The sequence below is a fragment of the Euleptes europaea genome, chromosome 7 (genome assembly GCF_029931775.1).
Source record: "Euleptes europaea isolate rEulEur1 chromosome 7, rEulEur1.hap1, whole genome shotgun sequence".
Taxonomy (NCBI): domain Eukaryota; kingdom Metazoa; phylum Chordata; class Lepidosauria; order Squamata; family Sphaerodactylidae; genus Euleptes; species Euleptes europaea.
In genome coordinates, this window is record NC_079318.1 from 87,622,206 (window position 1) to 87,647,554 (window position 25,349).

Here is a 25,349-nt window from a genome sequence, read left to right on the forward strand (position 1 = left end):
AAGAAGCGGACGGCGCTTGATCTCCAGTTTTCCCGTTGGAGGGGGGACAAAAAAAGAAAACTGAGCTGGGAAGTGCGAAAAAGAAAGCAGATCCGATTCTGGTGCCGGTTCGGTTCTCCGAGCCCGACCAGAGGGGTGGGGAGGATCCGGTTTCCACTTTGCACGTGGCGCCGGTTCGAGACGAGAGCAGAAAAGCTCCGCGGAGAACAAATTCTGCAAGCGGAGCCACTCCTTCCCCCCCCCTTCCCCGCCTCCCTCCCTCTTTCTTTCCCCCTTCTTTGGCGCTCCGGTGCCGATCGGGTCGGGATGGCGGCGCCTTGCAGCCCGGAGAGCGGACCGGCGGCCGCGGGGGGGACGGGGCCCCGGGTGTATTTCCAGAGCCCCCCGGCGGGAGAAGCGGGCCCGGAGGAAGAGGAGGGCCCGGTGCGGCGCCAGGGCAGGGTGACTGTGAAATACGACCGCAAAGAGCTCCGTAAGAGACTCCACTTGGAGGAATGGATCCTGGAACAGCTGACGGTGCTGTATGACTGCCAGGTAAACCCATAAACCCCCCAGGCTTGTGTCTGCATCACCCCCCCCCCCAATAGCCCTGACCCTCTATGTCAGTGGTTCTCAACCTTTTTTTTGCTCCATTCCCCCCTTCCACCATTGTTCAGAATATAATGCCCCCCCTTCCCACTCTAACTCAAAATTAAAAACAAACTACAATTTTACAGATTGTACAGGACATCACAGTTTGCTGAATAGTGTTCCCAATTCCCACCCTGGAACGCTAAAATCCCCCCCAGGGGGGGAGATTCCCCCCTTGTTGAGAACCCCTGCTCTATATGAACCCTGTTGCCCCTCCCTATAGTTGCCCCTCCTTATAGAACCCATATAAAACCTCATCTTGGTCCATAATCTGTATAGTGCCCGGCTAGGCACTAGATTGTTCCTGAAATCCTCTCCCTTAAATACCTCCCCCTCTACATCCTTGCTATTATTAAGTCTCTGCCCCGAGAGGCTTACAAAGGGACAGATCACAGACTCATAGAGTTGGAAGGGACCACCAGGGTCATTTAGTCCACCCCCCTGCACAATGCAGGGAATTCACAACTACCTTCCCCCCCACACACACACACCCAGCAACCCCTACTCTGTGCCCGGAAGATGGCATGGAGATGCAGTCCTAAGCAGAGTTTCGCCCTTGACTTCAATGGGTTTCAGGGGGTGTATCTAACGACACTGTATATCCTGAGGGGGAAGGGTGGAATAGAGATGTTAGGGGTCTGGACAGCAGATTCCCAGCGTCATCTGTTACCCCATAAGGCGGAAACACCCCCCTGCTTCCCAGCTGTTGGTACTGCTCACTTCTGACTTTTGGGGTGGGGCCTCTTTATTTCATTATCTCACCCGTTGCAACAGTACAAAGAAACTAACTTAGGACAATGGGAACGTCTAGGGAGGTATCCTTGGATTTTATGACAGTTTCCCTCCCCCCCCCTCGAAAAAAACACACACCCTGGAAATCCAGAGCCTAGTTTGCCGCGGTTGTGTCCCCATAAACCAGCCCTGGCTTTTTTACACACCACCTATTTAAACCCTTTTCTTCTTCCCTGCTCCCGTTTACATACATACCCAATATATCCAGCCCCACATCTTGTAACTGTCTCCCCATAACCCAGTCCAGAACCCACAGCAACGCATGCAGCTTGCTGGCCTGCCCCCACCCATTTATCATCTTCCATAAGATAGCTCCCCCATTAGGTGTTCAGGTACACCCACCTCCACGGCTGCACATTCTTTTGTCATTCAGTACCAGGTAGCCCTAACCTGAGACCCAGAATCGCACGGTGAGGTTTCACCCCCTCAGCATGGATTCCCTAACAGAGACACACACACCCTCATTCTGTTTAATCTGATTGCGGGTTTACAATAAAACACAAAATTAATCTCATCTTTCAAATGTGGTTCCCCCTCCCAGCCATCAGGTCTTCCTTATAGACTATAATATGCCTGTATTGCCAGGGAAGGGCTTCTTGCTGTGCTCCCCCGCCCCAAGAGGCAAACCTTACATTTTTGCCCCCCATAGAGTGAACACATGAAGCTGCCTTATACTGAGTCAGACCCTTGATCCATCAAAGTCAGTATTGTCTACTCAGACTGGCAGCGGCTGTCCAGGGTCTCAGGCAGAGGTCTTTCACATCACCTACTTGCCTGGTCCCTTTTAACTGGAGATGCTGGGGATTGAACCTGGGACCTTCTGCATGCCAAGCAGATGCTCTACCACTGAGCCACAGCCCCTGTCCTTATTGTGAGACACCTCTATTTCTCCCCTGCTTTAATTTGTGGTTATTGGAGAGTAAGACTCAACTGTTACCACCCTTTTGATGAGGAAGTGTACCCCCTGATCAGAATCAAACTTTATTCTGTTTACCCCAACATCATGGGGTATAATGCTTAAAGGACTCATCAGTCCCCTCTTATGGGGTTGGCTAGAGAGGGGCCTGTGTGCCAACCCTCCCCCTTTCTTATCCCTCTTCTTGGGCACTGATTCCAATACAGTCTCTTTTCCATTTCCTGTGTACCGTTAAGCAACTAGCACTACAAAAGCCCCATTCATTCCATGCTCTGTGTAATCTTCTGTTTTTTCTCCAGATCCCAAAAGCAGATAGATCCTATAGATTTGCCCAGGGCCTGCTTCCCTGTCCCCAAAATTGTGGAGGAGGCTGTGTGTCTTTGTGGGAGACAAAGAACATTCTCTTTACTTTTACATTTGTGGTGAAGGTCACTTAAGGTCATTGGGACATAATCTGGCCCCACGTGTATTGCACATGTTTTGGGAAACTTATTGTAACCCTTCCCTCCCCCATTCCTCCCCCCCCCTCACATACAGGAAGAGGTGGAACAGAGTCTGCCTTAGATTTCCTTCTTCCCATATCCTAGCACGTTTTGTGGGGCTGGGGAGGAGTCTTTGACTTCCCCCACACTCTTAGCTTTGCTAATGATGTTTGATCTTAAATTTGGGAGAATGCAGTCACCTCTTCCTAGAGCCAACTTTTAATGCATTTATATATAATTTGCTAACCCTGTAGGATTTGTGCACAAAGAGGCTGTTAAGAACGCTGAAAACATGGTACAATTCCCCCCTTCTCCTTCCATCCTTGCAAATCTGTGGTTACCGCATGACAGGGGAAATTGAGGGGCCGGGATGCTGGAACTCTTTCTCCAAGATCCCTAGGTGGATTCCTGGCCAAGGACTTGAACCCGAGCCCCAAGACTAATTTTGTGTCCGCAGGGCTGCCATGGCAGGATCAACTTTCTGTCCGCCTCTCTTTCCCCTCCCAGACCCCTCCCCAATGCCATCTGGCAGCAAGCCAGCCCCCAGCATTGTGGGGAGAGGAGGATTTAGCAGCCATATGGACCTTGTGTCTGAGCAGGCTAATAGGGTAGGAAGAAGCCAGTAACTGGCTGATTAGGGATGCCAAAAGCTGGTGCCCTGGGTTCAAAAGCTGCCCTGACCCCTCCCCACATACACAAACTAGTTTATCATTAGCCAATGAAGACTTTATTGGCGGCCTTGGAGACAGGGTGCCGGCTGACCTGATTACCTTTGTCCCCATCCCTGCCTCAAACTTCCCACCTCTGCTAATTCTCTTCAATATCCCTCAATGGCTTCCTTGTTACCAGGCTAATGGGTGCCAGTTAGGGCAAGTCCCAGCATGCATTGCGTGAGCTCACGCTAAGTTAGGTTTAAAGGGAAGTCGGCTGGCTCCCAATTAATAGTAGGAGTATTAATGGATTGAATGAGAATATGCGGCATTTGCTTATGAATGGGCAGTAGAGCGGAAGAGAGCTGACTTTCATTTGTTACATCCTTGGGGAGAGATATTCCCTCCAATGAGGGAGAGCTGGAGGGAATCCTCTTCTAAAGGTAGTACCGCCAGCCTTCCTTAGGGCCACTATTAAAAACAAACTTTTAAAAACTGCTGTCCGGTTTATTGCAGTGACTATCAATGAAAAGCTTTTTAAAATCTATTCATCTGACGGACCGGTTCGATTGAAAGGCTGCAGCTTGGCATGGGAGGGGAGGGGGAAGAAGGAGTCCTCTTCCTTGCCATAGAGCAGCGGTTCCCAAAGTGGGCAGTACCACCCCCTGGGGGGGCGGTGGGATTACCTAGGGGGGCACTAAGAGGCGAGGGGGCAGCAGGGGGGCGCTAGAGGTGGGCCCCTTCAACTGCGTTGTTGGATAGGATAGGGGGCGCTGGGGTTGAGTTTGTGGAACCAAGTGGGGGTGGCCCGAAAAGTTTGGGAACCACTGCCATAGAGTCTGGGGAAAGAAGGGACTGCTTCCCGCCACCACTCAATTCCCACAGATTGGGTCCTTGTATCCCTTGAGCACATGATGGAAGTTGAGGTCCACGCAGGCAACTGAACGAGATATGTTTTGAAATGGTAGACATGACTACTACTCTCAACAGTACATGGGGAGGGTGCGTGTGTGCCAGTGTTTTTGAAAACATGCCTACGTTTTTAAAAATATCCTGCAAATTGAAAAGCTAGCATCTCAGGGAAAGGAGTGAGATAGAACCTTTTCCTCCATGGGTTGTTCTTTAATCACAAGAAGATTTAAAATGGCACCTCCTCCCCAACATAGTCCACTGTACCACTTCCGCTCTACAGCAAGATTAGAATAGGGTACAGAATGGGAGGGGGCATGGCTCAGTGGCAGAGCATCTCAGCATGCAGAAGGTCCCAGTTAAAGGGATCGGGTCATAGGTGATATGAAAGACCCCCTGCCTGAGACTAGAGAGCCGCTGCCAGTCTGAGTAGAAAGTACTGACCCTGATGGACCAATGGTCTGATTTAGTATAAGGCAGCTTCATATGTTCATATGTGGCATAGTTCTGGCCTGGAGGGTTTATACTATGAAGCCAGGGGAGCAGGCAGAATTTGCAAGGGAAGGGGATGGGAAATAAAGCAAGCTCCTCCCCCCAGCTTTCCAACTCAGGGGATGCAAGGGAACGAAAGCTGCGGTTGGTTCCTTGGAAATAAATGGAGGATGGGCTCAACTCCATTTATTTAAATATTTATACTACACTTTTCTTCTCAGCGGGGACCAAAGGCGGCTTACAACCTTAGTTTTTCACAAGAATCCTGTGAGGTATGCTAAGCAGAGAAAAAGCGACTGGCCCAAGGTTGCCCAGCACTGCACACTGAAGCCTTGAACCCAGATGCTAGTCAGATACTCTAACCACTACACTACATGGCACTTCTTGATTACCTACACTTCCCCCATTGAATACAATTGGAAAAGCAGGTTCGTGTAGGGTTGTGTGAAAATCTGGAGAAGGTAAAAAGGACAGATCTTTTGCCTTAGGAGGGCAAAACAGGGGAGCAACTTACACTCCTGGAGACAGTGTGATATAGGGGTGAGAGTGCTGGGCTATAGTTTGGGAGATCCAGGTTCAAATCCTCATTCTGCCATGGAAGATCATTCTCCCTTAGCCTAACCCACCTCTCAGGGTTGTTGTGAGGATAAAGGGAGAACAATGTATGCTGCCTTCATTTCCTTGGAGAAAGAGACCCCGATCGGGTGGAACGGTGGCATAAAGATGTTTTAAATAAATAACAGTGTACTAAACAAAAACTAATCTCCTTCCATGAGGGTAGGGCAATGCCTTCGTAATGTACACCTACACAGTCATAGAACTTCTCTTCATTACACAATTTGTCGTTTTTTCTTTTATGTGTGTGGGGAGGCATAATTCTCTCCACCCCCAGAAGTGTATTATCCCTCCAAGAGTGGCCATTAGGCAGAATCTTTCTCCCCTCTGTCCAACTGTGAGTGGCGCTTCCTTGGGACAGGAGTCTTATAAAGCAAGCCCCTCTCCCCTTGATGAAGGTTTTTATGCCCTGCTTTTCTCTCCCTTTAAGGAGTCTCAAAGCGGCCTACAATCACCGTCCCTTCCCCTCCCCACAACAGGCACCTTGAGAGGCAGGTGGGGCTGAGAGTTTGGAGAGAACTGACTAGCCCAAGGTCACCCAGCTGGCTTCATGTGGAGAAGTGGGGAATCAAACCCGGCCCTCCAGATTAGAGTCCTCTGCTCTTAACCACTAAGCCACACTGGTCCCACGGAGGAGCCTCCTTCCTTCCCTAGCCTAGAATTATCCCCTTTCTAGCTCCCAAATCCACATGCATCTTTGTTTCCCTGCAGGAAGAGGAGATCCCAGAGTTAGAAATCGATGTTGACGAATTGCTGGACATGGAAAGCGATGAGGCCCGCAGCGCCAGGGTGAAGGTAGGGGCAAAGAAGATTCAGCAGCACCACCACCACCCCGGTCTCGCGGGACGGCCTGGCTCTCAGAGACCCCCCCCCAAGGCTCCTGGATTGGGGGGAAAGGGCTGGGAAAGGGTTTTGGGGAGTCGACCCTCTCTGAATACTGGCCTCTGTCTCTTTTAACAGGAACTCCTGGTGGACTGTTACAAGCCCACAGAGGTGAGTTTTGTCCTCATCGGCACTCCCCTTTCCCTTAACGAACTATCAGGTTCCCCCAGGGCAAGGGAGGTGGTTCTTTCCCAAGTCTTCCTTGGCAGCTGCAGCAGCCTGGAGAAGTTGGAAAACAGCAGCTGACTCTCCCGGCTCCTCCCTCCCCCAGCAGGGAATGAAGTCCTCTTCCCTGGGCAGCACCGCTCAGAGGGCGGGGGCTGCTCAGCTGTTTCCCCACCGTCAGTGTTGCTTTGGGGAGGGGCAGGGCACAAGAGGGAGATGAAAGGTATGTATTTGGTGCAGGAAATGATCGTAATCTGATTTGAGTCTCCCTTAAGTGGTAGAGAAAGTCGGCATATAAAAACCAACTCTTCTTTTTGATGTGATTATAAATTGGGGAGTGTGGCTGTACCTCGATGACTCCCACCCCCTTTCTGTGTTCTTTTCTCTCCAGGTGTTTGTAGCAGACTTGCTAGACAAGATCCGTGGAATGCAGAAATTAAGCACTCCGCAGAAGAAGTGAATTGTCCATAGGGATCTTTCACTACTGTAACCACCCCCTCCCTTCCAGGTGAAGGTTGTTATTAAAACTCTGTTTTTTGAGGGAAGGGGGGTGATTTCATAATGGGGAGGCTGGTGAAGAATCAGTTATTGCTTCCCCCCATGAAGTGTGGGGAGGCCCTCTTTTTTGGGGGATGCTTCGATAATCAAAACCATCTGGACACTTTTTTTAGCAATATCTACCTGTCCCTCCCTGATGTTCCTCCCTCCGCTTGTGTGTTTGGAAAGGGGGGGGTGGAAGGAGAGAGGAGGGGGAGAGAAAAAAGGGTAGGATCTTGAATTTTTTTTAGAATGTTTTGGTTTTTTTAAATTGTGTTTTTATATAAATTTAATAAAGATGCTTTGAGAAAAAGTCTGATTTCTGCCTCTAAAGGGAGGGTGGGGGTTGAGGGAGGCACACAAATTCATTTAAGACAGATCAAAGTCCTTCATACGCATATTATGCGACCAACCAGGTTGCCAAAGCAGTAAACTTCACCCACCCATATCTAATATATACTCCACAGGTATGTACTGATGCCTTAATTTTAGGATTGTCAACCTCCAGGTGGTAGCTAGAGGTCTCCCGCTATTACAACTGATCTCCAGGCCACAGAGATCAGTCCCCCTGGAGAAAATGGCCACTTTGGCAATTGGACTCTACGGCATTGATGTCCCTCCCCTCTCCAAACTCCACACCCTCCTCAGGCATCACCCCCAAAATCTTCAGGTAATTCCCAACATGGAGATGGCAACCCTACTTAATTTCATGTTATCCATTGAACTACAGAGCAAGGGATGGTCTGGGTTGGTTAATCTGGGTCAGGAATGCGAGGACAGCGGCCGTCTTCTCCCCTTTCCCGGTTCGCCGTCTGCAGAGAACTCCGCCATGGGAATACACAACAGCCAGCCAGAGCCCCACCTAATAACGCGCTGTGCCACAGGTCCCACAGTTAGCAACACAGCCCCACTGGGGCTGCGACCAGCTTCGCCCCTCCCCGGGTCTGCGGCTGGCTCGAACACAGCGCAGAAAGAATGTCTTGCGGGCCTGGAACGAATCGGCCTTCGTGTTTCTCGCCTGAAGTCACCCTGCTGAGGCGAAGTGCCCGCCCTGGAGAGGCTGCTGCGGCCATGCCCTGCTCTTTCCACGTGGCTTCGGGGCCTCCCCTCCTCCCAAAAAACAGAAGCACCTATTACTTTAGAGACATTGGCACAGACTGTAATGGGGGCTGGGGGGGGGGAAGCAAGTAGCTATTGGAGCCGAGCCGCAGACTTAACACACACACCCTGGTACCCAGACCAGAGGAGGCCCACCCTACGCCGCTGAGGGGAGGGCAGAGATGCTCACAGGCTCAGTCCTGCTTCCATTTCATGAGCCAACCGGGTGAAATAAAAGCAAGGCTTCCGCCTGAGGGTGAGGCTGGGCCTCCTTCCTCTCTCATGCCAAAAGGGGTGTGCGCGGACTCCTAAAAAACAGGTGTCGCCTTTATTGAGTTCAGCTGCAACAACTTCACTGCCACCAGTTTTTTTTTAAACGCCTGCGCATTCCTTCACCTCACAAGCAGGCCAAGCGTTTTCTCACTGGGGGCTGGAGGGGATTTCCTGAGGAAGGGACTCGCTTTCTCGGCCTCCCCTATGAGTTCTTGTAGGCTATCCGGGCTGCGTGACCGTGGTCTTGGTATTTTCTTTCCTGACGTTTCGCCAGCAGCTGTGGCAGGCATCTTCAGAGGAGTAACACTGCCACAGCTGACGGCGAAACGTCAGGAAAGAAAATACCAAGACCACAGTCACACAGCCCAGATAACCTCCAAAAACCAATGAACTCTGACCATGAAAGCTTTCAACAATATCTCCCCTATGAGCTTTGTCAACAAAGCCACCCTCTTCCAGAGGATTTATGCATCCTTCCGTTTGGTCCTTAATTTTAGGGCTGTTTAGCTTGGAAAGAAGGTGGTTAAGGGGAGACACGATAGAGGTCTATAAAATTCTGCATGGTATGGAGAGAGTGGACAGGGAGAAGCTTTTCTCCCTCTCAATACTAGGACGCAGGGTCATCTGCTGAAGCTGGAGGGTGAGAGATTCAAAACTGAGAAAAGGAAGTCTTTCTTTACACGAAGCATCGTTAAATGGTGGAACTCCCTGCCGCAGGATGTGGTGATGGCTGCCAACTCGGAAGGCTTGAAGAGGGGAGTGGACATGTTCGTGGAGGAGAGGCATCCATGGCTACTAGTAAAAATGGATTAGTCATGATGCATACCTATTCTCTCCAGGATCAGAGGAGCATGCCTATTAAATTAGGTGGTGGAACACAGGCAGGATAATGCTGCTGCAGTCGTCTTGTTTGTGGCTTCCTAGAGGCACCTGGTTGGCCCCTGTGAACAGACTGCTGGATTTGATGGGCATTGGTCTGATCCAGCAGGGCCTTTCTTATGTCCTTTGGTCTTGCTAAGAAAGGAGGCCTGAGACTTACATCTGTCATGTATGACACAATTACATGCCTATACCTTAACAAATACGGAACAGACAACAGAACCTAACATCTTAGTTTTTAGTTGTGGGGTAGGGAGGCAACAGGCTAGCGCTTATGACCCATGAGACCAAGGTGTAAGCTATGTGGCAAAGTCACGGCAAATGGGGGGACAAAAAAAATTGAGCACAGCTTTTAACACTCGTGGCTTCAACGTTCAGCATGGCTTCTTGGTCCACCAATTCAGGAAGTTTGCTAGTTCAGGAAGTTCGCACTTGCAAATTTACTTGATTTGCATAAAGGATGCACATTGTAAAATTAGGCACATTTTTTTAAAAAATCAAAGCAGCGCTTTATGTCAAATGAAGGAAGCACAGAGAATCCTCTGTCGGCAAAAGATAGCTTAACTGGCCCTTTTCTTTCTCCAAGGGGGCCAGAACCAATTATTCGAGAGCGATCCGCAATGACCCCTTTCCCCATGATTTCCATGCAGATGCAACCACTGTTCTTCTAACAGTAGACAATACTGGCAGATTCCAGCAATGTTCATGCTAGCAGCTTATTGGAGAAGTGCGCCCGATGCCTCATCACCATTTTATGTGCCAGCTCACCACGCTTGCTTACCCTGTTCCCCCATGCGGCTTAAACTCCTCTTGCTCTCTACTGGGGTACCACAAAGTCAGGGTGGGTTTGTCTCACACAACCCCCCCACACACACACACCTTGTGAGCTGCACCTGAGGGACCACTGCCTGTTGGGCAGGAAGGTAGCACGGGCAACACAGATGAAGAAAAAGGCCCACTTCCTTCTGCCACCACTCGGAGTTCCAGTGCTTTGAATCACACCTTAAAGCAAGGTCATGAGTTGCTGCAAAGGACTGTGGGACAAGGGGCTCCAGGGCACATCCTTACTTGGCCTGGCCAGGCTAGAGATGGCTTTTTTGCCTGGCTGGGCACCATGCCAAGATCAATGAGTTGGCTTCTGCCAGGCAGGCCCTGCATCTTCCCTGCCAGCCATGCCTAAAGAATGCCTTCATCCCCAACTCTTACCTTTTCCTGGGCTTTCAGCGACCAGCTACAAAAGAACAGTGTCTGCTCCATATACCGTACACTACCAAAACACACCCCTGGTGGTGAGAAACTCTGGGGCGGGTGGCCAAATTACTTGCCCCCTGTGCACAGGGAAGAGTTTTTTAATCATTCCTGAGTAAGTTGTTGCTCTGTGTGGGGGGAAAAGTGCCTGGTCATCTTTCCGGTGAGAATGAAGACAACTGACTCAGCCACAGTCATCCCCAGTTGCAACAACAGAGCAGCCCAGCGTGGCCAATACCATCAAGGCTGGTTGGTGATGGAGACCGAGGCCAGGACTTTTAATGGGGTTTGGCTGCATGAGGTTTTTTTGTAGGAAGAAGAGTCGGTTTTTATATGATGACTGTCTCTACCATTTAAGGAAAAATCAAACCGGCTCACAATCACCTTCCTTTCCCCTCCCCACAAGACACCCTATGAGGTAGGTGAGGCTGAGAGAGTGTGACTAGCCCAAAGTCACCCAGCTGGCTTCATGTGTAGGAGTGGGGAAACTAACCCGGTCCACCAGATTAGACTCCACAGCTCATGTGGAGGAGTGTGTTCTCCAGATCAGAGTCCACCACTCCAAACCACTGCTCTTAACCCCTACACCACACTGGCTAGGAGGGGGAATGGGGTTGTGAGATGCCATGGGGAAAGGCTGCACAGAAATATAATATATGTGAACATTAACACAAGTGAAGCTGCCTTCTATTGAATCAGACCATAGCTCCAACAAAGTCAGTATTGTCTACTCAGACTGGCAGGGGCTCTCCAGGGGCTCGGAGGAGGTCTTTCACATCACCTACTGCCTGGTCCTTAACTGGAGATGTCAGGGATTGAACCTGGGACCTTCTGCATGCCAAGCAGATGCTCCACCACTGAGCCATGCCCCCTCCCCATGCCAAGCCGCCTTATAAAGACTCAGCCTTCTGGTGGAAAGTGCCAGCAAGGCGCACCTGACTTATGGTAACCCTGTGGGGTTTCCAAGGCAAGAGATGAACAGAGGTGGTCTGCCGTTGCCTGCCTCTGCGTACTGACCCTGGACTACCATGATGGTCTCCCATCCAATAACTAACCAGGGCTGACCCTGCTTAGCTTCTGAGATCTAAAGAGATCAGGCTAGCCTGGGCCACTGGGGCAGGAGCTCAGCCTATTGGTCCACCTGTGGCACCTTTAACTGGAGATGCCCCATGTTGAACAGAAACACTTTCTGCAGGCCAGGTGCAGGTTCTACCACCAAGTGATTCCCCTCTACGGATGCCAGAAGGGCTCAAAACAGGACCCAGTTCAAAGTACTTTGGTACACCCATTGCCCCCACCCCCAGGGCTGCAGGCCTGGTCCAAGCTAGGACTCTGCAGCAGCACTGCGGGTCCAGAAAGCAACACCATCCACCCGCTCCACCACCAATAAGCCTTTCAGCATCCTCCTCATTGGCTGGAAAACGCTCTTGGGTACAAAGCCTGGAGCCACGAGGCCCCGTTCCCCTCCTTTTGTACAGTAGTATTACCTGTCCTCCCACCGGCCGCCACGTCTCTTACTGCCACGATACAATTCTGGTCTGTGCTTTTATTTGGCCCATCAATGTCAATGTATCCACAGCCACTTCTGCAGATCCCTCCCCCCCATGCCCTCTCTCCCCCCCCGAGACGTAGCTACAGTTCCTGTCGTCGCTCGATCTTCAGCAGCTCGACTTCAAAGATTAACGTCGCACCACCTGGGGAAGAGTGCACACACAGAGAGAGAAATCAAGAGAAATGACAGCAAGATTATAATCTCTCCCATTCCTCATAGACGGCCATCTGTGAGCAATGCTGATTCTATGACCTTAGGCAGATGATGAGAGGGAGGGCATCTTGGCCATCTTCTGGCCATGGAGTAGGGGTCACTGGGTGTGTGTGGGGGAGGTAGCTGTGAATTTCCTGCATTGTGCAGGGGGCTGGACTAGATGACCCTGGTGGTCCTTTTCAACTCTATGATTCTATGTCCAACCGCAAGATTTGAGTCCAGCAGCACCATAAAGACGAACAAGATTTCCAGGGTATAAATAGGTACATATGTATATGTACATTTTTCTTTTAGCTTTAGTAAAAACAAATTTGCAGTGTTATTTTTTAGATACAATGGTTGATGATATAGCGAATGATATAAATTGTTTCACAATGTAGCTAATTTGCTTGAGGTGTGAGTATAATTACATATATCCTGTTTTATTAAAGATTTATTTACTCTTAAGATTTAAAGATTAATGCTATAGTATAGAATGTTAATGATAGAATAGAATGTTAAATCTCCGCTCATAGGGTGGATGTAGATCTTGTTTCAAGTATGAAGAAGGGTTGGTTTTTATATGCCGACTTTCTCTACCACTTAAGGCAGAATCAAACTGGCTTACAATCACCTTCCCTTCCCCACAACAGATACCCTGTGTGGTAGATGGGGCTGAGAGAGAGTGTGACTTGCCCAAGGTCACCCAGCTGGCTTCTTGTGGAGGAGTGGGGAAACAAATCCAGTTCACCAGATTAGCTTCCATTGCTCATGTGGAGAAGCGAGGAATTGAACCTGGTTTTCCAGATCAGAGTCCACTGCTCCAAACCACTACACCATGCTGGCAGTATGGAGCAATGACTATGTATACAGAGTGTGTGTTGTATGTGTTGTTTTAAGTTGTTTGGAAAATTAATTTTTTAAAATAAATAAAATCTCTGCACAAGAAAAAAAAGATTTCCAGGATATCAGCCTTTTAGGGTTAGATCTGGCAAAGGGATCCTGGAAATCTTGTTGGTCTTTAAGGTGCTAACGGACTTCACCTTGCTCTTCTACTGCAGACCAATTCAGCAACACACGTTCAACAAGTAAGAAGTATCATGTTTGGAAAGCTGACTGGGCCAGCAAAAAAAACAAAAAACAAAAAAAAATTAAGGACCACCAAATTAACAGAGTCACTCATTTTCCAACTCTCTCCCGCTGTTTTCCTGGTACTCTGAAGGCTGGGAGACAGGTGGCAGGTTACGGAAGCAATTCACTCACAAAGCAGCAGGGAATCTTATCTGGAGGAGAGTTGCGAGCCCATGAAACGTTCGGGCGTGCAAAATTCCAGAACTGTCCCTCCCCCCGCTTTCCCATTCCGCAGTTCAGAAACTGCAGCGGCATAAATCTTGTAGGTATGGAGAAAAGGGGACGGCGTACAATATTTACCTGGGATTTTGGGTGGAGCTCCCCGGTCTCCATAACCTGTGAGCAGAGAGGATGGAAGCAAAGTTATTCCCGAGGCCCAAAGATAGTGCCGTCATAGCTACCGTAACCATGTTTCAGAAGTGTAGCAGGGCTCCTCAGTTGGGGCGAAGTGCCAGAATCTCCCCCCACCCCCGCAAGCCTGGCTCTGACCTACAGAGCCCCAAAAGCATTTCTTGCACCCTTATCTCACTTTCTGTCTCCTCACCCAGCTCAGAGGGAATCACTAGTTTCCTCTTCTCACCCTCGCACATCCTAAAGGACCAAAGAGACAGTTGCCGTTAGTGCACCAAACCTTTAAAAATCATGTAGTGCTAACTGTTTCTTAAATATGCTGATTGGAAGGCTTAGTATTCACTATCAGTTATGTAAAATAATGATCAAGTATTGCAATTTATATAGATAGTATGAAGGTACGAGTACAAGTTTAGGTATCTTTCATCTGGTTAAAGGATTATTTCCTCTTAAGATTTAAAGATGAGTTTTTAGAATAATGTAAGAAGGCACAGAATGACTCAGATCCACTCCAAATAGCAGTTTCTGAAGGTCTTGTTGCATGTATGGAGTACTGAATATGTAGAAGGTGTGTATGTTATACGTTGTATGTATTGTTTTATGTTGTTTTTGAAAATAAATTTTTTACTAAAAACCCCCCCAAAACAAGCAAACCATGAGGGCTAGAACCTGGATGCTGTAGAGGATAGGTTAGGAGAGAGCTGGCTGAAGTTAAATCCTTCAACAATGAAGATCATGTGGTTGCGAGGCTCATGGGTGGCCAGCTCTGTTAGGAGCTTAGGGGTGTGCCCGATTCTTCCCTGGCGAAGACAGCATTTTATCACCTATGCTGAGCCTGCCAGCCGGTCCCCATCTGTCCTGCCCTGACCTTGCCACTGTGATCCATGTGACAGTCACCTCCCAATTAGACTACTGTAACGTGCTCTATGTAGGGCTGCCTTTGAAGATGCTACGGAAGCTTCAGGAGGTCCAGAATGTGGCTGCTAGATTGCTGTGACAGAGGGGGGATAATGTCTGCTTCAATAGAAGCTTGCTATGTGTGTGCTAAGGGAGTAGGGGAAAAGTCATGGAAAACGATAAAGCGAACTGGATAGAACCGCTGAGCTCTGAGGCTCCAGTCTATGTAAAACAACCAGATAAGCACGGAATGTTGACGTGCATTGCCAGAGCATGGACTTGGGATAAATGTCTGTTCCCCAGTAAAATCGGGGCTCAGTGTTTTGCTTGCTAGAGTGACTGAGCCGCAGCTGCAAATAAAACTGTTTTTCTTGACAACGGTCTTGGGTCTCTCTCTCCCCCCACGAACCCCGGTTTTCTGTAACATTCCTAACTGCGTTTCCCTGGTCTAGATGTTTAACATCAATACTTCGACACCTGGACTAGCTTCTGGTCAGCTTCCGGCGCAAATTCGAAGTGCTGGTTTCGACCTAGAGAGCCCTAAACAGTCTGGGACTGTCCTACCTTTGGGATCACCTCTTCCAGTACGCCTCTTCCCTGCTTAGATCATCACAGGGCCTTCTACAAGTGCCTGGTCCGCAAACTGCCTGTTCATCAACCACCAGGGCAAGGGCATTTTCAGTGGTTGCCCCTTCCCTCCCCGGGGAAGTCTGTGCCCTACAGGATCTTTCAGCATTCTGGAGGGCACAGCGGTTTTGTTTTGTGTGGCATTTTTTTCATGTTGCGAACCAGGGAGCTGGCCAGTTGTTTTAATTCACCAAGGAATTTCTGAAGTCATAAGAACATGAGAAAGGCCCTGCTGGATCAGACCAAGGCCAAGCAAGCCCAGCAGTCTGTTCAAACAGTGGCCAACAAGGTGCCTCTAGGAAGCCCACAAACAAGACGACTTCAGCAGCATTGTCCTGCTTGTGTTCCAAAGCACCTAATATAACAGACATACTCCTCTGATTCTGGAGAAAATAGGTATGCATCATGACTAGTATCCATTTTGACTAGTAGCCATGGATAGCCCTCTCCTCCACGAACAAGTCAGTTTTAATTGGCTTTATTGTTCTATTTATTGCTTTTATTTGCATCTATTGTGTTTTAAATGTTGTACTTTTACATGTTGTAAGCCCCTCCCAATTTTCCTGTGGGGAGAGGGTGCAGGATATAAATTAAATAAATACAAGTAGGTAAAACAAACAAACAAACAAACCACACCTGGACAGAGAGAAAACAAACAAGCAAACAAAACCAACTCAGCACCAAACTCGGGCTTCTCATCATTCTCAAAGGGAAAAAAAAGCATCTCCCATAATCCCCTGGAGAAAGGAAGCTGAGATGGCGACACAAGGCAAAGCTTCAGAGAGGGACATTAGTCAGGGGTTACAGCTCATGGAAGGCTGAGTCCTCGGTATCACCAATTAACCAGATGTCAGCCCCTGGGAAAGAGCTCTTTGCCAAAGACCTTGGACAGTTATGTTTTGCTTTGAAAAAGCCCTAGTTTTCATCTCCCCTTCAGACCTCTCATGTAACCGGCGCTGCGGGTTTCTTTTTTAAAAATTTGCCTGAAAGAGTTGCCGCCAAACAGAGAAGACAACACTGGGCCTCTTCACGTTCACCACAGGGGAAACTCTGCTCCTGTTCTTCCGCTGCTCAAAAACCGGCAGCCGTGTTGAAGCAGGCAAGTCCTGGCCTCGCCCCACCACAGACCCTGGGCAGGAGAAGGACTTACCCAAGCAGTCCTTGGTCCCAGCCTTTAATTACTTGCCCGGTCCCCAATGTGAAGACAAACGGCTGATCGCGGGTCAGGCTGCTGTCAAATTCGGTCCCATCTTCCAGCTTTCCCTGGGGGGGGGGCAGAATGGGATGTTGCCAGTCACAGGGAGCAATGTTTTCTTTAGAGCCAGCATGATGTAGCTGTTAAGAGCAGTGGTTTAGAGCGGTGGACTTTAATCTGGTGGATCAGGTTGGTTTCCCCACTCCTCCACATGAAGCCAGCTGGGTGATCTTGGGCAAGTCACAGTTCTCTCTGCTCTCAGCTCCACCTACCTCACAGGGTGTCTGTTGTGGGGAGGGGAAGGGAAGGTGATTGTAAGCCAGTTTGATTGTCCCTTAAGTGGTAGAGAAAGTCAGCATATAAAAACCAACTCTTCTTCTTTAACAATGGGCACCCCTGACTACACATCCCAGGGTGTTTCGGTTACAGCTAAAGTTCACAGGTACTTGATGACTCACAGCTTGCTGCAGGAACAAGATCCACTGAGAAAGATTCTTATTTTATCTTAAGTGTCTGCAACCCTGCCATTTCCTGTGCTCAAGAAGATAGATATGAAAGTTTTATCTATGATGGCCCATTCACAGAGGCAACCCATTGCTGGATGCTGCACCCAAACAATGAACAGATATAATTTATTTCATTTCAATATTCATCCCCTACTTATTCTCCCCAGTGGGGACTACAAGGGAGCTGATGCCATAATTATCCACCACTCCATTTTATCCTCGCCCTGTGAGATAGGTCAGGCCGAGAGTGACTGGCCCAAGGTCATCCAGCAAGCGTCCGTGGCAGAGCGGGGATTCAAATTTAAGTCTCCCTGACGCTCTAATCACTACACCACCCTGTCTCTTCATGTGTGAACCAGCCCTTGGTCAGCTAAGCTGTGTGGTTGAAGCCCAGAAAATATGCTGATGTGATTCTGCAATGGGGAAACAAAAATGTAGCACATGAGGCAGAATAGTATTCAGCTAAATTTTGTTACAATAAACCCAAGATTCTAGTCCTTATGGCAGCAAATACATTCTTTTAAGCGTGTGTTTAATGTCTGGAGAAACCTCAGCAGGTAGAAAGGGAGCTGAACAAGATTATCTTCTGTGGTAAGCAAGCAAGTCAGAGAGGACACACTTCGTCCTAAAAGAGGAACCACACAAATTAGCTCAGTTCACCCAGGGTTGCAGAGTTTTCTGATCACAGAATTGGGGCTAGAATTTTAATTTCATTTTTACCTCTCTCTCTCCCTGACCTTGAATTATTCGCTACCATCGTTTGGTATTCTAAACTCCACCCATCAGGAATTGCCAGTCCTACAGCTTCAATCTCCAATTCATTCTTTGAACATGCAATCATCACACTGGACATTTTCGCCTTTTATGCAAGGACTATATCCTGCAGTCACCACCCCGCTCCCGACTGCTTTGGGCTTCCTTTTGATTATGCATGCCTTTTCCGCCTGTCAGAGGTTGCTTCGCTCTCCCCCGTTTTGCCCGAGTTTTCCGGATGCTGTTTTAGTCAGAATTTGGAAAATGCAGGCAAAACACGCAGGGAAAGATGTGACCACTGATGGGCGGAAAAGGCATGGATAATCAAAAGGAAGCCTGAAAGCAGTCGGGGTGTATGTGTGTGACCGTGGGGAAACGTCCCTGCATAAAAGGCCTTTGTGTAGTGCTTTCAATTGTTCAAAGCTCAATCTCTTAGCCACGGTGCGGCACCAGCTCAGAGAGGGGGAAGATTACCCCTCTGGCATGTACTTGACAAAGCATGTCCCCCTCTCAAACACAGACCTGTGTCTGCCTCAGAGGCCTCTGGGAAATATTCCCAATGACCTGTGTTAACAGGGAAACGGTGCCCTCCCCGCATCGCTGCACTTACCGTGTAGTGCATGTGGAGCACATCTCCCTTGCGGGACTTGATGGGGCAATTGTCCACCCGCTTCTTGACTCCGATCTGGAGCTTCCGTTTGCCTTCCGTGCTCAGCGCTGGTGAACAGAGCGCCCACAGGACAAGGGTGAGCAATGCTGCCCCCTGGCTCGCTTGCATCTTAGAAGCCCCTGGAGCAGGGAAGAGCGGCCCAAGGGTGGAAGTTGCGTTGCCTACCCTATGAAAGCTTCACAGGAAGAGGCTGGCTCAGCAGCTCCCAGCACCCTCCTCCAAAAACAAAAACCCTTCCTCCCTTGAGCATGTACCAGAAAAGGTTAAGTAGGAAGAGGTGCCACTCCTCCATGCACCCGTCAGGCCACTGCATGTAACGCCACCCTTGGTACATCCATGATCATAGAGCGGTACAGCTCGCAACCCAGCTTCGTCACTCAAAGACTGCTTTCCCATGAGACATAAGTACATAAGAAAAGCCCTGCTGGATCAGACCAAGGCCCATCAAGTCCACCCGTCTGTTCACACAGTGGCCAACCAGGTGCCTCTAGGAAGCCCACAAACAAGACATTATTCAGTGAAAGGTTAAAAAATGAATTTGGGGGGTGGGGAGAACTGGGCGTGCGTGTGAGAGCCCCAAAAATGAAACACAAGTACAAGAGCATTGTAGAGACCGGGGCATTAAAACTGATTTAATCTGCAAAACAAATGCCACTGGATTCCTGTTACTCCAGAGAAAGTATCTGAAGGAGGAACTGGGGAGGGTGAATAACCATGGAAAAATCTCCCCACCAAGAACTGTTTCCCACCATTTGGAGGTAAGAAAGGGTTTCGTGGAAGGACAGCTCCATCGTCGCCCTTGGAAAGCCCCCTTCCCCAGCAAAGAGGGGCCAAAAGAGGCCCCTGGCTCTATAAACTGGGGGCGGCGCCCCCCCCCATCTGAGAAGGCTCCACTGCCGATGTGCCATCCTCCTGCCAAGCCAGAACCTCCGTAACTAGACCCGGACAGGTTATTCCTATTTCCTTTGCCAACGAGATTTGATATTTCTAGTTCTATTCCTACTGCTCCAGAAGGTCGGACCAGAACCAACAGGTTTAAATTAAATCAAAATATCTTTCAGCTGAACATTAGGAAGAACTTCTGGACAGTTAGAGGGGTTCCTCGGTGGAACAGACTTCCTCGGAAGGTGGTAAGTGCTCCTTCCCTGGAGGTTTGTAAGCAGAGTCTAGGTGGCCATCTGACTACAAGGCTGATTCTGTGAACTTAGGCAGATCATAAGATGGAGGGCAGGAAGGGATGAGTCAGTGCTCAGCTCACATGGCCCTTTCTTACATGCCCATAGTAATGCCAATCACCACTTTGGGGTCAGGAAAGAATTTTCCTCCAGGTCAGATTGGCCCAGGGATCCTGGAGGGGTTTTGCCTTCCTCTGGGCATAGAGCAGGAGTCACTAGGGTAGTGGGGGGGGGGAGAGGTAGTTGTGAATTCCCTGAATTGTGCAGAAGGGTTGGACTAGATGACCCTTGAGACCCCTTCCAGCTCTATGCTTCTATCACATTGGTCATTAGATGTTTTGTACTGCATAATTACACCACCACTTGCATTGTTATTCAATTCTGTATTCCTAGTCCTACTGCATTGTTCAGTGGATGTCCAAAATTGTATGATTACATTTTTTCCTCTTTCTGTAGTCTATAATCCGCCTTGAGCCACAGCAAGAAAGGTGGGCTATAAATAGGCGAGATAAATAAATACATGTTCATGCTGTTACCTCCCAGGAGTATAGCATAGATGGCTGTGGTTTTCTATGGCCAGCAGCAGCAATAACCATGTGCCCTTTTCATGCACACATATGTTGGGAGGGGACTTGGCTTAGTGGCAGAGCAGCTGCTTGGTATGCATAAGGTCACAGGTTCAATCCCCAGCATCTCCAGCTAGAAGGATAAGGTGCATGGTGTGAAAGACCACTGCCTGAGATCATGGAGAGTGGCTGCCTGTCTGAGTAGGCAATACTGACCTTGATGGACCCATGGTCTGATCAGTATAAGGAAGAGTCACATCCATCAAACTAAAAAGCTGCATTGAATTCCAAATAACTTTCTCCCATTGTACACAATGAATCAGCCAATGGTGGACAATTCCTGGGGCATTCAAGCTCCTAAAAAGGTGATCCTGGTGTGTGAGAACTGTAATATTTTCTTACATCTGTACAATGCTAGCTCCCATATATATATACTAACTGCGCAATATTTTCCCCTGCCATAAAGGAGATTAGAAAACATGCAGAACGCATGAACACATCAAGCTGCCTTACACTGAATCAAACCACTGGTCCATCAATATCAGTATTGTCTAAGCCTTGCAGTGCCACATCCCCTCCTACCTGACCCTTTTTAAGTGGCGATGCCGGGGATTGAACCTGGGACCTTCTGGATGCAAAACAGATGCTGTCCCACTGAGCCACGCCCCCCCTCTCCTGTGAAAGCAGAGTTGAGGATGGAGAGATGATGCCTGTCAAGAAATGTCGTAAATTTCACCTCTTAGGGGGACTGAGCTCCATCCAGATGGCCAGCCTGCCCCCTCCTTTTACGTGGAATCCCCAGGAAAGAAAGCCTATAACCCAAAGGCAAACAGCCCCAAACAGTTCATGCACATTTTGCCCTTCCGGTTGTCTGTATAAATTAGCCTAATCGGCCCAACTCCCACCTCCTACCCTGGCATGCAGCAGCGCGCGGTCCGTTCAGGTCCCCCCAGGAGCCTCCGGACCCCGACTTACCCGTGCAGCCGGATGTGACTTGACACTGGTCCCTCCCACTGGCAGCCACTGCCACCAGAGTCCAGATTTCCTCAAGGATACTGGGGTGTCGCCACCCCAGGAACCATCCGGCAAGGCCTCTCTTCCTCCCTCTCTCTCCCCCCCTGAGACCTCCCTCCCCACCCTTCTAGACAGGCTCTCCTCCATCTGAACCCTCACCGTTCCTAGCTTCTCCCCCCAAAAGATGACCCTGGCCTTTCCTCTCCCCCCACCAAATGTAAAACGGCAGTATCTCCCCTCCCCCAACCCCCCCCTCCCAGACGCACCCCCTTTAAGAGACCCCGTAACCTCCCTCTCCTTGCCCGCCTTTCCTGGGACCCTCTTGGCTAAAGGTCCACACCCCGCCTTCCTCCGCCTCCTCTTCGTCGCAATTGGTCACCTGGGCCCACACCCACATGACCCCCGCCCCAGAGGGGTTCCGCACCTTGTGCACCCAGACATCCCCCGGCCCCCCTCCGGCGGCGGCGGCCGGCTTCTCCCTGGGGATCCAGACCTGGCTGAGCTCCGAGTGACTCCCGGCCCGGCCCGGCTCCGCTTCCCAGCCCCCACCTGCTCTCCGCAGGTGAGCGGCTCCTCCCTGGGCCCAGGTGAGCCCCACCCCCTGGGAGGCCCGGCCCGGCTTGCGAGGGACCCACACCTGCCCGGAAGCCTCCCCGGGGCCCTGGCCCCACTCCTGGCGGACCCACACGGCCGCCCCCCGGACAGGGTCCCGCCTGGACCCGTCGTGGCTGCAGAGGCCCCCGAAGCTGCGGCTGCTGCTGACGCCCCCCGCCCGCACCCCCTCGCCCTTCGCCCCCCCCGCACGGGGCGGCGGGGCCCCCACGTGCTGGGGGCTGGCCCCCTTGGCCGCCAGGACCACGAACGAGTCGCAGAAGCCCCCCGGGGCGCCTGGCTCCTGCGGGCTCTTTCCACGGGCCCCCCCGCCCGCCCCGGCAGGGCCTCCGCCCCAAAGCCTCAGGCCCCCAAACTCGGCGCTGCTGGGGCGGGCCCCTGGCCCACGCACGCCCCTCGGGGCCCCCGCCTCGGCGGCCTCGGACGCCGGCGCCCCCCCGTGCTCCAGCCCCCCCCGGCCTGGGCCCCACGAGACCTGGGTCCCCACGTCCTTCAGCTGCAGCCTCTGGGGCCCCTGGGCGACCCCCGGTCCCGAGGGCACCCCCTCGCCTCCAGAAGCCCCCCGCTTTGGGGGCCCGCGCTCCTGGGTTCTCTCCCGGCCGCTGCTGCCGCCCCCCGTCCCCCTCCATCCTGCGTCCTGGGGCTCCTGCCCCCTCTCTGGGCCCCCAGGGGACTTCGGCCGCCCCTCGGCCGCCCCATCTCTCCTAGGCGCCCCCTTCCCCCGCCCCGCCCTTTCCTCGGGACCCCCCATCCCCCCCTCTCTCACCTCCTTTCCTCACTGGATGCCACCCCCCCTCTGCGCATGCGGCCTTCTGCCGCACGCCTGGCTAAGCGCGCTGGAAGCCGCCCTGGGCGGCGCCATGTTTAGGAGGCCTCTGTCATGTGAGCGGCCGGTTGTCCACGTCACGCGAGCCCTGAAAAAGTGATTTTAATCTTTCGCACGGCTGCGTCTCTTTCTTCCTCGTGCTCTGAGGCACAAAGGGTGGGGGGGGGATCTAAAAGGACGAGCCCACCCCAGTCACGTGACTGAAAGGAACCGTCACTTCAGGCTTCAAGTTGAAACCTGGGGAGGAGTGGGCGTGGTTACGCGTGAGGGCTCCCCCTGGCGTGGGAAGGGCGGTGGTGCCGCTTCTTTGTCCCTTGTCGGGCTCAATAAAAAAGCCTTTTTAAAAAGATAAATTTTGTTTTTACAATTTTCTGTCTTTTTTTTCTAATACTTTCAGTGTTCAGGTCTTCTTTCCTTTCCATTTAGGCCTCGCTCCCTGCATGTGCGGCCTTTCCTTCCCCCACTTTGCTTCAATTTATCTGTTTCTTTCCGTTTCCAAATTTCATTTTTTTCCTTTCTCAGGCATCACTGGGCCACAGAGGAGCCAGAGTTTTGCTAACAACCATGTTTTGTTTTTATGTATTTGGTTTATTTATACTATGCTGGACTGGTTGCCAGAGTGGCTTACCATACAGAATTTTTTTTTCCCCTTCCAAAATTAAAGCTAGTTGTTGAGATACCGTTTCATTTTTGTTGATCTTTTACACAACAAGCTTTTCCAAGTACTGCTGCCGTGCTGACAACACGTCTTTGATATACCTTCCCTAAATCTATAAATAACCAAATAACAACATGTTTGTAGTCACCATGTCTTCCAGATGCACTTGGAAAAAGTTTGGATTTTCTGTGTTGGTGACAAAGCGCTGTCCCCTTTATTCTTATTTTAATCGCCATTTTGCAAACTGAGTGCACCCCCCTCATCTCCTGAACAACATAGCTCCTCCCCTTACAGATTAAGGATCGGACAGACATAGGGATGCCAGCCTCCAGGTGGGATCTGGGGATCCCCCCGGAATTACAGCGCATCTCCAGACTACACAGATCAGTTCCCCTGGAGAAAATGGATGCTTCGGTGGGTGGTCTCTATGGCATTGTACCCCACTGAGGTCCCTGTCCTCCCCAGGCTTCATCCCCAAATCTTCAGGAGTTTCCCAATATGGATCTGGCAATCCTACCCCTACATCCCACTGGTGGCTGGGGGGACCTGGCATTGGCAACCCTAGCAGACACCTTCCCACGCTAGCAACTTTTGATTTCATTGGTCACCCCTTTTTGGACTTCTGTTTAAACTGTTATTTGATTGGTTCTTTTATCTCTCGGCTGGAGATCAATTGTAATAGCAGGGGATCTCCAACTAGTACCTGGAGGTTGGCAACCCTGGTTACCAGCCTCAGTTTAAGGTACGAACTATCACATATTGTCCCTTTGAACTGTGTGTCCTGAAAAATATAATAAAAACAATTAGTGTTTTATTAAATAATAATAATAAAAAATAATAAGTTAATAAATAAAAATGCACATGTGCTTTCTCCATATGTGATGTTATGCTCTCCCGTTCCCCCCTTCCATTATTCTGTCAATCCCTTACACTGTCTCTCATGCTTGCTCTTCCAACAGCTTTTTTTTTTAAGGACTAGCTTTACTATACCCATTTCACAAGTTGGGAACACTGAGGCTGAGAAAAACCTGAGTGGACAAATCACCACTTGCAATGGAGAGACTTGGGGCAGGGACTTAAATATCTCCGCCGGGTAGGGTTGCCAGCTCTGGGTTGGGAAACACCTGGAGATGTTTGGGGTGGACCTTGAGGGTGGGGTTTGGGGAGGAGAGGGACTTCAATGCCATAGAATCCAATTACCAAAACTGCCATTTTTCCCAGGGGAATTCATCTCTGTCGCCTGGAGATCAGTTGTAATAGCGGGAGATTGCCAGCTAGTACCTGGAGGTTGGCAACCCCACTGCCAGTGGTTCTCATTGCCTTTCTTGATAGCCGTAATCCCGTGATCTTTCTGTAGCCCATTAGCATATAAAACCATGTGATCCTGGCACCAAGACTTTGATCCCTATGCCCCTTTGTGAATTTCTTATCCTGGTGGAAATTGACCTCTAGGGTCGCATAATCCGATAAGGTATTTTAACCCTTGTATCCACATACAATCTGCCCAATTCATGACAATCTCCCTCCCACCTCCCTCACACAACCTCCTTGACCTCTAGAATTACATGGGTGAAATAGCGCTTTGACCCTCTGTGACCTGATCACCTGTAACGTGACCCACTCCTGATCTTTTGGCTTTCTCACCAACCAATTTCCTATCTGGTGATCCAGCCCAGTGGCTGTTGTCAGGCCTGTCCACATTCCCAACTTTCTAATGTCTCTAACTTCAGATAAACTGCTCAGATGCCTGACAGCTCTTCCCCCATTAAAACTGGAGATTATTTTAATATATTTATACTCTGTTTTTCTCCCTAATGGAGACCCAAAGACGCTTACAACATTGTTCTCCCCTCGTTTACCCTCACAATAACCCTGTGAGGTGGGTTTGGTTAGGCATGACTGAGACTGGCCCAAGGTCACTCAGAGAACTTTCATGGAAGATTGGGAATTCATAGAATCATAGAGTTGGAAGGGACCACCAGGGTCATCTAGTCCACCCCCCTGCACAATGCAGGAAACTCACAACTACCTCCCCCCCCCACACCCCAAGTGCCCA

The 25,349-nt window shown here is 50.2% G+C and overlaps 2 protein-coding genes across 3 annotated transcripts; one reads left to right on the forward strand and one right to left on the reverse strand.

Annotated features, from left to right (window-relative positions):
* The first annotated feature begins 292 nt into the window (after nucleotides 1–292).
* On the forward strand, nucleotides 293–7,035 carry PPP1R14B (protein phosphatase 1 regulatory inhibitor subunit 14B). Its single transcript, XM_056853158.1, has 4 exons — nucleotides 293–534; nucleotides 6,198–6,281; nucleotides 6,447–6,479; nucleotides 6,925–7,035. The coding sequence occupies exons 1-4, from the start codon at nucleotides 307–309 to the stop codon at nucleotides 6,991–6,993; spliced, it is 414 nt and encodes a 137-aa protein (XP_056709136.1). The 5' UTR covers nucleotides 293–306; the 3' UTR covers nucleotides 6,994–7,035.
* A 5,153-nt stretch (nucleotides 7,036–12,188) lies between these two features.
* FKBP2 (FKBP prolyl isomerase 2) lies at nucleotides 12,189–22,680 on the reverse strand. 2 transcript variants are annotated; one of them, XM_056852955.1, is made up of 6 exons: nucleotides 22,576–22,680; nucleotides 18,383–18,561; nucleotides 16,469–16,581; nucleotides 13,988–14,034; nucleotides 13,744–13,779; nucleotides 12,189–12,262 (listed from the first exon to the last, which is right to left on the reverse strand). In XM_056852955.1, the coding sequence occupies exons 2-6, from the start codon at nucleotides 18,548–18,550 to the stop codon at nucleotides 12,201–12,203; spliced, it is 426 nt and encodes a 141-aa protein (XP_056708933.1). In that variant the 5' UTR covers nucleotides 18,551–18,561; nucleotides 22,576–22,680; the 3' UTR covers nucleotides 12,189–12,200. The 2 variants fall into 2 exon arrangements, with proteins under 2 accessions (XP_056708933.1, XP_056708934.1); XM_056852956.1 differs by lacking the exon at nucleotides 22,576–22,680 and adding an exon at nucleotides 21,159–21,273.
* Between the last annotated feature and the right edge of the window lie 2,669 nt (nucleotides 22,681–25,349).

What these genes read in the sequence shown, in the direction of transcription:
- PPP1R14B (XM_056853158.1), top strand. Translation starts at nt 307, where the DNA reads ATGGCGGCGCCTTGCAGCCCGGAGAGCGGACCGGCGGCCGCGGGGGGG. An exon ending in CGGTGCTGTATGACTGCCAG is followed by an intron (nt 535 to 6,197) that starts GTAAACCCATAA and finishes GTTTCCCTGCAG; the next exon opens with GAAGAGGAGATCCCAGAGTT. An exon ending in ACTGTTACAAGCCCACAGAG is followed by an intron (nt 6,480 to 6,924) that starts GTGAGTTTTGTC and finishes TTTTCTCTCCAG; the next exon opens with GTGTTTGTAGCAGACTTGCT.
- FKBP2 (XM_056852955.1), bottom strand. Translation starts at nt 18,550, where the DNA reads ATGCAAGCGAGCCAGGGGGCAGCATTGCTCACCCTTGTCCTGTGGGCG. An exon ending in TGGGACCAAGGACTGCTTGG is followed by an intron (nt 14,035 to 16,468) that starts GTAAGTCCTTCT and finishes TTGGTCCTTTAG; the next exon opens with GATGTGCGAGGGTGAGAAGA. An exon ending in AGCTCCACCCAAAATCCCAG is followed by an intron (nt 12,263 to 13,743) that starts GTAAATATTGTA and finishes ACTCTTCCCCAG; the next exon opens with GTGGTGCGACGTTAATCTTT.